The 12,869-nt window shown below is 39.1% G+C and overlaps 2 protein-coding genes across 3 annotated transcripts in view; one reads left to right on the plus strand and one right to left on the minus strand.

Annotated features, from left to right (window-relative positions):
- Window positions 1-12,869, plus strand: part of LOC137404182 (CAAX prenyl protease 1 homolog) — a 56,389-nt gene that overhangs the window by 37,833 nt on the left and 5,687 nt on the right. The window lies entirely within an intron of this gene.
- Window positions 1,751-11,081, minus strand: LOC137404181 (uncharacterized). Of its 2 annotated transcripts, XM_068090341.1 has the most exons (5): window positions 10,855-11,081; window positions 7,434-7,614; window positions 2,953-4,299; window positions 2,365-2,492; window positions 1,751-2,128 (listed from the first exon to the last, which is right to left on the minus strand). In XM_068090341.1, exons 2-5 carry the CDS (start codon window positions 7,506-7,508, stop codon window positions 1,861-1,863), a joined length of 1,818 nt encoding a protein of 605 aa, XP_067946442.1. In that variant the 5' UTR covers window positions 7,509-7,614; window positions 10,855-11,081; the 3' UTR covers window positions 1,751-1,860. The 2 variants fall into 2 exon arrangements, with proteins under 2 accessions (XP_067946442.1, XP_067946443.1); XM_068090342.1 differs by lacking the exons at window positions 7,434-7,614; window positions 10,855-11,081 and adding an exon at window positions 4,554-4,716.

Genomic DNA, 12,869 nt, shown 5'->3' on the forward strand with positions numbered 1-12,869 from the left:
ATAGTTTGTATATGTGCATGTATCTACTAATAAATAAATAAATATGTGGACTTGTGACAGTGCTCTGATAACTTGAACGCTCTGATAATTCGAACACTTTCGCCCGGTCCCGTGAAGTTTGAGTTATCCATGTTTGACTGTACGTAGCAAAGCACCGGCTGAGTACGCGCTGAGTACCGCTGGTAGTTACTGGCGGTCAACGCTAGAGTTAAGCGCTGTTCAGATTTCGCGAAAAGCTGCAGGCAAAACCTTTTCGAAATGCACTGTACAGGCGAAGATCACCATTATCGAAACGGCCTGTCGAGTGAAAATCGTATGCAATTATTGGCGATTCAGCTTTACATGTGAACAGAAGCCGCCTAGTGTCGCAAGAGTTTTGCTGCGCAAGTCACCGCCGGGGTCTCGCAATCGATATGGGAACCAGGCTTAACATGCTGTACCCACAATGCCATGTGTAACCAGCTGTATTCACAATGCTGTGTATAACAGGCAGGGCCCCACAAAGCCATGTATGGCAAGCTGTACATACAAGACCTTGTAAACCTGGATGGACCCATAATGCCGTGTATAACATGCTGTACCCTCAACGCCATGCATAACATTCTGTACCCACAATGCCTGTACCCGTAATAAGCTGTGCCCGTAAGGAAGCGTATTACAGACAGTAAACACTTGCCTGCAGCTCTCACTTATTAGCCCCATTAGATTCATATTAGCTGCCGAGGTCCTGCTGACTGTCCGAAAGTCTATCGCTCTTAGCACTAATTATAAATGTACAAATTGCATTAGTTCTATCTTTTTACCCACTTAAACAGACACTCCTTCACTCCTCTTGCTCCACCATCCAGCTGTGTATTTCAAGTATTGCAAGAAAGCTACATTGTACATTTTGATGTAAGCTTTTGATAATACAGCAGTTGCAATAATCTTAGCCTAGGTTCTACGCGCATAGATATATTATCTATAGGGGCTTCATACATGGTCTCAACTGGTACGTGAGTCAAAGGATTTCATGAATAGGCAGTGGCATGCCACACAACGACAGATTATTCCCTAAGCGCCTGTCACCACTACACTAACCATCTCCACCAACTGGCCAGTGGGATTAGATAACAAAGAACTAGTAGATTGCATTCTCTAGCTTCTCTAGCAGTTTAGTAGCATACAATCGTCGCAATTACCTAATTCTCAGTGCATGGCCCCTTTGTGTAAAAGCCATGCTATCCAAAGCTGATGGTCCTACACTCGACCTGGCAATCTGCCATTATTATTTCTCAAAGATGTTGAACTCGTTATGGCACAGGGCATTCATTACCTAACCATCCAATTTATTGGTATAGCATGCATGGGAGATTGTAGATATGTAGACGTACATGGGCATTATGGCTACATTGTCTCTGTGATAATTTGATGGATGGGGTTTGCCTGCAGTCGGCAATGGTGTCTGTGGATTTGCTTCGATCGAAGACTACATAATGATTAAATACATAAATCTTAGCCATAATTTGAGTCAACATTTTTTCTATTAATCGGCAATTGAAGGAGATTTATAGAGATAAATTGAGAGCCACAACGTTGTTTGGATGTCCATCGATAAAACTACCTAGTTTATCGAGGCCTTCAGCAACAACACTGTATGATGCCTATCAGCTTGCTATCTCTGTTCTTTCGTTAATGAAATCGTAACATTGTTGCGTGCACTACAGGAAGTCAAAGAAGACCATTTTCTGTTTCCAACTCTGCATAGATGTTATGAATATATGTCACATTTGTTGCATTCATTAGCCATATCAGATAATCCATCAAGCATATTTTCATTGTGTCACATTCATATTAGATAAATAACTAACTACTGGTGCGCTATAGCGCAATTTGAGAATTACGAGTCTTTGATTTGGTCACTCCTCCTCCATGTCCGCACACTCGGCCTCTCTGATTCTGTAAAAGAGCGAATCGTTGTTTTAGCTCATTGTCCTTCACCTTCAGGTTGTTCGCCTTCACCTTTAGCTTGGCAAATTGTTTTCTCAACAACTTGGCAGCTTCTGTAGAGGTAAGATCTTCGAGGTCAAGTTTCTCTACCGCTTGATTAAGTGATGTCTGACTTCCCGAAATTGATTTTCGACGATCACTGCAACAAAAAAACACTGGAAAATCGTTGGCATTCATGCAGTATTAGATAAAAAATCTCGCTTGATTTTATGGCTGTGCGTCATGGCTGGCTATTAGAGAGTATTGCTAATGTGAAGGTCTCATCTCAAATTAAGTAAGGTAGTCACTCATATAATTCTTAATTTTATGAGAAAATCCCACTTTGCTATGTGTTTACTTTTAAATCACACAGCAGTTTATCAACAGTTTACAGACCTTATCGTTTCTGTTGAATCGATTGTCTGCTCTTTGCTTGTGTTGGCTCCAGGAGCAAGATTTATTTCCAACGAAACTCTTTTGATTGCTTCATCATCTGACGAAATGCTTGGTGGTCGAATTTTCACCTGCGAAAATTACAGACATATACTTATCTAACGTGAAACAAAAGTAAAAAACAAAAAAATGGTTTGAATAAAGATTTTACTGGTTATTTATAAGAGGTATATATTCAAGATCCCATGACAAACCAACAGTATTACAAAAAAGAGCCTACACAGACCATTATGTACATATACGTTGTGATTGTATGGAAATTCTGGTTACGAAGCTTTCAACCTCATTGGATTGAGTCCAAACCAATGAAGAGAACGCCAGTGTTTGTTGCCATCCCTCGTTTGATGGCTAGAACAGGGTAAAGGTTGAAATCTTCTGCATCTATTTTTGAAATTTTCTACGTCACACAATTTTTAGCGTTGTCATCCTGCTTCATTAGTGATAGTGCTGTTAGCTCAACTACTGAAATATGTGTCTTGCTCACATTAGGGATTAAAAGGTTCTTATTAAAAATCCACTGTTTTGACTTACCTTCTTTTTTCTACGTAAGACTACATCGATGCTGTCTCCGCAAACATTTAGACTTCCTGTAGAAGAATATGGCGACTGAGTTTTCTTTGATGAACTCAGGTTAGAAAGTGGAGATCTCGAAGGACTGGCTCCAGGGTTGTCATCCTCTATTTTATAATATTTCATCATATTTTCCATGGCCTGTGATGAGCACATGTCATTTGTATTTATCTTGCTAGGAGAGGGGTATTGTTTCAGAGAGGCTTCCACACGCTGTGCTGACAGCATTGGTTTTATGGGAGTTGGTCCTAATGACTTTGATATGGAGATCTCTTGTTCAGGTGAGGCAGGCAGTGGTGGTTTTTGTTGTCTGAAACGATGACTTGGTGGGGAAGGGGTGCATGGTCGTGTTGAATAGGATCCACCCATGGTAGAGTAAGTTGGTCTTGAAGGTTTCGCAGGTGATGTGTTTAGCCGGCCAGCCATTTTCTTTGGACTTTTCGAAATATCTGAAATTTCAAAGGCTGGGTTGGTGAATGATCCCTCCGTTGAAGAGCAAAGCATTTCTGGATCATAACCTGCTTCAGTCACACCTGGTAGTCCTATTACAGTGTTCTGCTTCCTCACGTCGTCCAGATTGGGACGATAAAATATGTATCGATTATTGTCATGTGCTGATGGGTCTACAGAGTAGGCTCTACCACCACTCATAATCCGTGTTCCCTGATGGGATACTCGTGGTTGGTCGCTGGTGCTGCCACCATCCATGCCACATCTGTCATGGCGGCGAGTTTTATCAGTGTTCCTTCTAGAATGTTTGCCAGAGAAATTGTAATTTTTATCATCCGTCTGTTCTTGTCTAAAGTTGTACTGAGGCCTCTTAGAGAGCCCTGGGTCATGGTTTGCGTGTGAACTAGTAGCTAGCTTTGACTGAATATCCGCTTTAAAGCTCGCTCGTAAGATATCGGGTCTGTGCTGTGGTTGCATTCCAGACTTTCGCTGTGAACTCTGTATGATGTCACACATGGGCTGAGTGTCAATGTGTAGCTCCTGTTTGGTCTTGTGGGCGCCCTCATACTTGGAATAATATGCCTGGTCAGGCCTCCTCTGTGTAATGGAGTCACTGTATTCATTGTCCTGGCGGTCATCGGCTAAGCCGATAGTTATATATTTAGGGTCTGAGCCAAAACTGTATGATCTTTCCGCGTATAGCTCCTGTGTTTGCTTCGGTGGTGATGTAGCCATTTTATCTGGCAAAGAGTGGTGTTGCTTCAGTAACCTTCTGTTCCTTGGTGGAGGTACTGGTGTCCGGCTTTCAGTGATATTGAGTGTTGCTAAGCGTCTCTCTATACTCATCTCCTGCAGCTCCTAGCGTAACATTCAAATGATGATAAGCCGTTGGCACGTGAACTCTGATTCAAATCAGATATTTATGCCAACTACCGCTACTGATAACTCACAATGCACAATAGCATCACGATAATCACCAGCCCATCTGATGGCAATTAATCAAATATGTAAAATTTCCCTAAACATGCAGTGGTATTTTAGCAGGTGTCAACTTGCTCTACCTTACAGATTAGGACATATTCATGTCAGTATAACTAGAAATATTAACAAACCTTTCTCTTTTCCCTGAACATGCTGTACAAACTTCAAGCGGAAGATACGATTGCAAAATTGAAGTCTGATATCACAAAGCGAAATGACTAACCATTAGACAGTCAAAATAAATGAAGCGTGACTTATTGCTAACTGCCAGCACCTGCAATATGATGTCTTGTCTACACAGCTTTAACGAGTGAACTGATGTGAATGTCAACTACCCTCATGATTTTAGTAGCTTTCATTCACTAGGATAAATAATATACATGTAGATACACAACATTCCTGCCACTGGTTATTGTTGGCAAAGCACAGGTTTGTCTCCAAGAAAGTAAACAATGTCTATAAATGCTCTGCTCTTTTCATTTATTCGTGTAATCACTAATCATGAGGGCGGGGCTATTGTCACCTACGGCACTGTTCGGTTTACATTCCATACATTGTTCTCTACCTCTTCAATTTACTTGGACATTAGTAAAGAATTCAGTACAGGCTCTCCAGACACGAATCATGTTTAACATGGAATTTAGAGACACAAACTCTATTTAGGATATGAGATATTAAGACAGCTACAGAGGACTCTGTTGCTGTTAGAGTTGTGACTAGGGCTAATTATTCTTCTCACAATTCCAGACATTGAACGGCCTGTAGTATTGAGCTATTTCCCTCGCATTGATTGGATGCAGCAAACAACGGAGTTACTGGTGTCATGGCAGTCATTACCCGCTTCCACTACCGTTACGGCTGCACTGTGTATTCCCATGCATAGGGGTACGCAATTGAGGCACACTTAAGGCGTTTAGAATCCAAACGGGCCCTTTTCAATTTCAGGAGAAATACAGTAGTACTGATAATCGAGTTGGTTATGGTTAGGCTCCGTTGATAGTAGATAATCTCTTGCATAGTTGTGCATTAGCAAAAGATGGGACTTGAAATCTTTATAAAAAAGTTATAATAGGTTATGACAATGAAATGCTTGCTTTATGACAAACGGTAGATGCTCAAATGTCGCATTGGATTCATTTGTAGGCCATGAATAGAGTGGTTACTGTGTTGATCTTATATTGGTGGAAGGATAACTCCAAGTTTATGGATATGCATAGGCTTAAAGGAATGTTTATCGTTATCATGTATCTATTTCACAATAGATGGTTTCTTATATTTAGTCACCTGACGTTCTAGGGTGTGCTTAGGGAACCTAAAACTTCCCGAATTTGTCCAGCTCTAGGCTAGTCTCACTAGACTGAAAAACCAATTCTGTGCAAACATTCTGTATTATGTCATTGGTGTTATTGTTAAAAGTATGCTCGAATGTTTCTACCCAAGTTATTAATTATGAGTCTCCTTGAATGAGACTCGCAAACGCAATCGAGTATCATCAATATTTTTTTGTTTCTTTCACTGATCAGCAGTTTGCTCTTTTAATCATGATTATAACTGAAGGACTGCGTGCCGCTGTCAACAAAACTGCGTCATTCCCTAAAGAGCAAAGATTATCAACCAATTTTTCTTTCGTGGATCTAGCCATTTACAGTTCACCCATTCTGTCACAGTTGTAATAGTAAGCTTAAATGGGAATTTCCACAATAATAATTTGTCATTACCGGAGTTGTCTAACCATACCTTTGTTGTTATTTGTTAGAAATTTTCTCAGCTGAAAAAATCTGTGGAAATTTTTGTTCATGTACTGTATGGCGATTAATGTTGCACGGTAGCTCGATAATCGACTGCGATAGTCGGTAGTTGTCTTCTCGATGTGAATATGTTCCTTATTTTTAGCCTATCAAAACATCCGAAACTTATATATCGTTATCGAATAATAAAAAAAGAATATAACCCGATAGTTTTGCAGATTCAGTGAAACTCGGATAACTCGCCCTCGGATAGCTCGAACACATGGTTAACTCGAACGGATTTGTTTGGTCCGTTCCCACGCTATGATAAATTTTCTTTAGATAACTCGACCTCAACTTGGCTAACTTGAACAGTTTTTTGCCCAACGGCTACTGCGACAGTTGTTATCGCTTTAGAATATCACTTTATTCCGAGCCATAGAGATAAACCTCAACTTTTAGTAGTTCTTAAATGTCATTATTACCATCATCGGCAAAATAGTTTTGTTAACGACTTTTCTAAAGGTTTGCAAAAAATCAAATTCTACCAAACATCTGCTTAGCGATGGCCCTCCGAAAGCAAGGAAAAGTGAGCTAACCTTCGAAACTTAAAGGGAAGCGGCAAACTTGATCTTAGTTAAAATGCTCAAAAGAAAAATATGTCTTTTCTTCTGAGTATTTCAACAGCGATCAAGTTTTGCCAATTTTAATCTGAAAACATCCTGGCAATCACATCACTTAAAACGACAAACCAATCCCAAGTGATGGAGAAGTCTCTATACTTTGTGATGAAATTTTTTTTAACTTTACAGTAGAAGCCTTTTAATTTGCAACAAGTCATCTATGCATTTGATTTATATATAGTTTGTATATGTACATTTATCTACTAATAAATACATGGGCTGGTGACAGTGCTCTGATAACTCAAACACTTTTTTCTGCAAATTTTTTTCTGCAGTTTTTCCTATCCCTTCCCACAATCCTCAATCTTTTCAGGCACGATAATACGATAGTTTTACCAGCTGCCAAGTTACGCGATAACTATCGTTGAACTCTTTCTGCTCATTGATAATTCAATAGCTATCGGGGGGACAACTCCAACGATAGTCGATCACACTTTTCCAAGCTATATATACCATCCCTAATTGCGATCAATTCTGGCATGTATTAACAGCAAGCCAAGATAAATCTTCTTGCGTGGCACACTAATTGTTTTACATAATAGCCGTACATATTGAAATACGATAGCAAAGTAACTATGTATTGAGCAGAACTATATTTTACCTCCGCAGTTGGGAGTCGGTCTCTACATTTCCGAGGCAGTGTTGTATAGCTCGGTATATCTACAAAGTTCTCCATCTTCCCACTTAACAGTTCTCTGATAGGCTGGTTCTGACTACTACAATGTTCTCTGATAAGCTGGTCCTGTTATATTCTAGTATGTAGTTTTATGCCTTTTTGAATCCTAAAACATAAGTAAAATATCTGGTTTCGAAATCCGCCCTTTGCAGATCTGAATTCGATTATTATAAAACTGCAGTAATACTTACTGTTGCTAAAATTAGCCATTATAACCACTACTACGTACGACTTGGTTACACTAGGCAATTTTACCACCTACGATAAAGTTGTGTGAACATGTGTCCAAGTGAACAGTATGCCGTCTACTTGCGAAAATTACAGTCAACTTGTGCTAATTTTTTACCATCAGTTAACTGACACGACACTAACACTGACTGACAGGACACTAACACTGACTGACAGGTCACTAACACTAACTGACAGGACACTAACACTGACTGACATGTCACTAACACTGACTGAGAGGACACTAACACTGACTGACAGGTCACTAACTGACAGGTCACTAACACTAACTGACAGGTCACTAAAACTGACTGACAGGTCACTAACACTGACTGACAGGTCACTAACATTGACTGACAGGTCACTAACACTGACTGACTGGGGTTTTCAGCTGATTACACTTCAGCAGATAACCCTATTGTATTTAGTAATATCTTCATATGAAAATTTGTGTTTTTATGTCATTTGACTAATAATTGGTTTTTTAATAAAATCTCAGCAATGCTAATGATAAATTAATTACCACCATTCACCATCTTATATCTAATTCTATTGGCCAAAGTAAACAAAAGCATGGCAAATCAGTGATGAGAAGAGGTGAATGGCACGCCAACTCACTTTTCTATTTTCTAAGGTTTGATTTAAAAATCGTCTTCAACTGCACATACACGCGTTTTTAGAGCAGCTGTCAAGTACTAACAGTGTGCTATTGGAACAGCGCGAGTAACATAAAGGAGTGTTTGGTGAATGCAGGTTGTGCTATCTAGTCACCTATAAGGGAGGAGTGAATAGTTGAACTGAAGTATTGTATAGGGCTATTTGAACAATTCCACCATATGTCACTAGGTCAAGTGATGAGGTAATTTAAACCCTTGATGCCTAAAGAGTGGACCTTAAAAGATGTCTCTGCATTTACTTGTGCTTGTTGAAGTAGGCTGATTGCGGAAGAATATAGCCTCAGCATAGGTGATTACTATGAGTGATAGACTGCTGAAGGGAGGTCAGGAATGTTACCCTAACCAAGAGTGGAACCAAGATTAACCAAGATTAAACAGAACTTGCTCTAAAACTATGGATATAAATACATATTACTATTGTTAGCTCTTTCATTTCTCGGGAAGTTACCTCCAGCATGTTCTCTTATCTAACATGACCATGCGCTTGTCTGCCTAAAGTGACTCACCATGACTTTATTTGGAGCCATTTATGGTGGTTCTCGTTGTTTCTTAAGTGAGTCACACTTGACCTTTTGCTGTCATATTTGACCTTTCACGATCCTTTTAACTTTTTTAATGGGTCATTAAGCCATTATCTATGTCCCAAATTATGTTGACAAAAATCGATAAATTGGAAGATTGATAAAAACATAGCCATGTGCCCCATCATACCAGCAAATAAAGACAGAAATTAGACCAGTCAATGCAATTAAATCGATTCAGTTGGCAAGATCTATCCTAGCGGGTAAATATCGCTCACAGAGAAAAGTCAGCCATCGAGCTAAGCATTAGCCGCAGAGCTGCAAAATATATATATATATATATATATATATGTTGATCAATCTTTTAGAAGATAAATCAAATTTTAGTCACAAAAAGTAGTTAAATGAGATACGCGGCAGCGGGTGCTAGTAGCATCCTTGTCAGCCATAGAATGCTCACAAGGTGACTCAGCACGTCTTTGTCCTAGTAGCTGTCTTTGTCCTAGTAGCCGGCAGATCGGTTGACACTGATGAGGGTTCCACACTGTACTTCTGCACTAATGGAATGTTGCTTGACCAATAGTAACACTTTGTTGTCAGTTTTTGTGACTTACAGTTTGTAATAATAGTCGATATACCAACTAATAGCGAGTCTTCCTGCCTATTCACATTTGAGAAATGCCAAGCGAGTGCAGACTCGGTTTACCCTTTCCCCAATTAGCTCCAGCAATATCTGCAGAAAAATGCTAGAGTCCCTATTAACATTACCTTGTTTGTTCTGCAGTGACTGAGACTCGCGGGTGTCTGGTCACTCTGACAGAGCTGTCTTATTAGCTCCGTCTATTCGTAATGAATCGTAATGATCGATATCGTGCGTCGATAGCCTAACTTGGCTATGAGCATTCAGACTGAAGTCGAAGGTTTTATGTTTCTGAGTGAGTTAGCTAAGTTATAAATGTTCAATCATAGCTATCATCTTGAGTCGGTCTCACTCTGACTACCCTCCCTTGTGGGAATAGATTACACAGGCAAACCACCTGCTACTGTATGCCCTCAGGCCGTTTCATGGGATCAGCTGACTGCTCATCGCTGCCATTACTGGCCCTCTCAAGTTAGATTTTAAAGATCTTTTTGAGCCTTCTTTAAAATAAAAAACTTGAATTTGAAAATAACAAGGATTGTCTTTCCTCTGAACATTTCTCTCTACTTTAAACAAATGACTTACGCAATTGTAAGTAATACGTATCGTGTCTCTCTCATGTCTGTAAGTCAGGGTTAACTAGAAGTTGTTGGGACTTGATATGTGATGTCGATGTTTGTTTACGAGTTTTACTATCTAAAGGTTTGTGTAAGTTATCTATGCTGCCGAAGAGTGTTGAGTATTCATTATTTTTATAATTGTGGGTTTGAAGATTTTCACTATACTATCGCTATGTCGATTCTCTGTTAAACTCTGCGTTCAATACATGTAATAATATTGTCTATTTGTTTATCTAAATATTTAGTTAACATAGTTTCTGTGTTCAAATCTTGTATGAATAAGCTATACATCTGGTTAAGTCATCCAACATTATAAGTTATAATTGTATGGCTTATCTTCGAATGAGAGTCATCATTTTTATGGCTGTCTTATTGCCGAAATGTGATCATTAATATCCAAATAACATCAGCTCTTGGAAACCCAGTGAAGAAGAAGATATTACATGAACTTCAGCAGTGGTTCAGAGTAAGATAATCCATCTAACATCGTAAACACTGGCAGTCGTCATACGTCAGTAAATTGGCTTGGGGAATATTTACATACTTGTCAGTAAGAATGTTCAAACTAAAGTCAACGTGTCACGCAATCCCAGCCGCATGTAGCCCATCCCGCCATTGAAAGGTCAATCAACATAGTTGATCAAGAATATGTTATTTTACCTGTTCCTGTTGTAATCAGGTCCTTCCTTTCAAGCTGCCACTCTGTTGTATTGACTAGATAAGCAGTGGCAGCGGGTGGTACATGTGACCTTTGAACTATATCTGGCAGTCGTCAGGAGGTCATCAACTCTGTCAGTCGATCATGCTATCTGATTACTGTTACGCTTTTGATTGCAGGGATGGGAACTGCTCATGTGATGGAATGTTTGTGTGATGCTCAGCTTTATGAATCCTAAGTCATGTGATGATATAGTGGCTATTGAAACATTGTATATTGTGTAATGTCTGGCAGTAGCAGGCATTACATGCATTGCATATACTGTAATAATAATCAAATAAATTGTACTTACGATATATACTGAAAATTGTATTCACATGTTGGCTAAAATAAACATGGCTCGTGTTTATTTAAACTAAAAGTACCGTGTTATATTTCTATCAAGCTTTAGTCCGTAGGGTAAGACACTAGCCAACCCTGTCTGAGATACTGTGTCGGTAGACCACACAGTATCTGTGTTACTCAACACAGATACTGTGTTACTCAATCTTACTCAACAAAAATCAATCATGTGTTTGCTATGTAAGTGTTGGAGATGATATCAAGATTACATGTAAGATTGCTCCATGTGTAGTCTTTTCATATTCTGTTATCAGTTGTATAAATGGCTAAGGTGTCCTTCCTGAGACTGTTGAGTATTAGTAATACAAACACTGACTCTAGCCAAATAAGTCTAGCTGTAGCAGTGAACTTTTCAACAGAGTTGGCTGATCTCTCGAAGTTACAGAGAACAAGCACAGCCCATACCCTTTTACCTAATGGTTGTTAAATTAATTAAAACCACTGTCTGGTTTATTAAACACCCTTAACACACATTTCCTGAATCTAAGAAGCCTCCATCAAGGTTTACTATCGTAAAAACAAATAGAAGTCTAATACTTGCCATAAGCCTTCGTCCATTGAGAGCATCCCATGCGATGACAATCAGTTGGTGTTGAAAAGTATTCGTACAATTTGTTGTTGTCCATGGACGTAATGATGGATACGCATGAATCAATCTGACTCAATAGGGTGCCAAACTTCGATTAATTATTTGGTATAGTTTGTGTTGTAACAGGATATAACTCAGCAAATGCCACTGTCATTGTTGTGATTTGTGTTGTTTTGAAATATTGAGGAATATTGTTTCCTGAAGATGCACATGTCTATTAGTGTTCATACCAAAAAGCCAGGGTGTTTTAAGATTCCCTTCTTACATGTAGGTGGTAGACGTAAAGCATTCGGGTTCCAATCGCGTACCCCTGACAATTTAAAGAGAAATACGTAAGCTTTTGCCATGATTAGAGATTGTAATAGCATACAATAACTGAACTCAGGGTCTGTTGATAGTATGTATGTGATATACATGCTTGGTGTTGCATCAGTAAAAACTGTAGCTCAAGTACTTTATAAATATATTAATGTTTTTTGGCTAAGATAACGATAGCTTGCCTTCTAGCAAATACTCTTGATATATGGTAAAATATTTTATTTTATTTAGTTGGGTTTATTGATAGAGTAATTATCATGTCAGTCACATATCGCTAAAAGAGACACAGAGGATAACTACATTTACTGATACCTGTATGACTAAAAAATGGTTTATCATGTACCCCACCTCATGATAGGTTTTTCTGAATATTGCATCATGCGTGCTCCTTTAGGGAATGTGGAGATGCTCCAGGAACATCAAAAATTTGTTAGGAGTTGACTATAATGAGGGTGAATGGTCCAAAATAGCGACTTTCGAACATTCCAAACTATGTTTTAATTGGCACCGTTTTAACTATCTTACCAACTTTGCTTATGAAACCTTTATGCCAACTTGAGAATTGATGTCTTTGATGCCCTTCCTACTACAGTTTGTTCTTCTGATGCCTGGCCTTCCTACTACAGTTTGTTCCTCTGGTGCCTGGCCTTCCTACTACAGTTTGTTCTTCTGGTGCCTGGCCTTCCTACTACAGTTTGTTCTTCTAGT

The sequence above is a fragment of the Watersipora subatra genome, chromosome 9 (genome assembly GCF_963576615.1).
Source record: "Watersipora subatra chromosome 9, tzWatSuba1.1, whole genome shotgun sequence".
Lineage (NCBI taxonomy): Eukaryota > Metazoa > Bryozoa > Gymnolaemata > Cheilostomatida > Watersiporidae > Watersipora > Watersipora subatra.

Excerpts from the sequence above, each read along its gene's own strand:
- LOC137404181 (XM_068090341.1), bottom strand. The coding sequence starts at position 7,508 with ATGGAGAACTTTGTAGATATACCGAGCTATACAACACTGCCTCGGAAA. Across the intron at positions 4,300-7,433 it reads ACCGACTCCCAACTGCGGAG|GAGCTGCAGGAGATGAGTAT; the intron begins GTAAAATATAGT and ends ATGTTACGCTAG. Across the intron at positions 2,493-2,952 it reads TCTTACGTAGAAAAAAGAAG|GTGAAAATTCGACCACCAAG; the intron begins GTAAGTCAAAAC and ends TAATTTTCGCAG.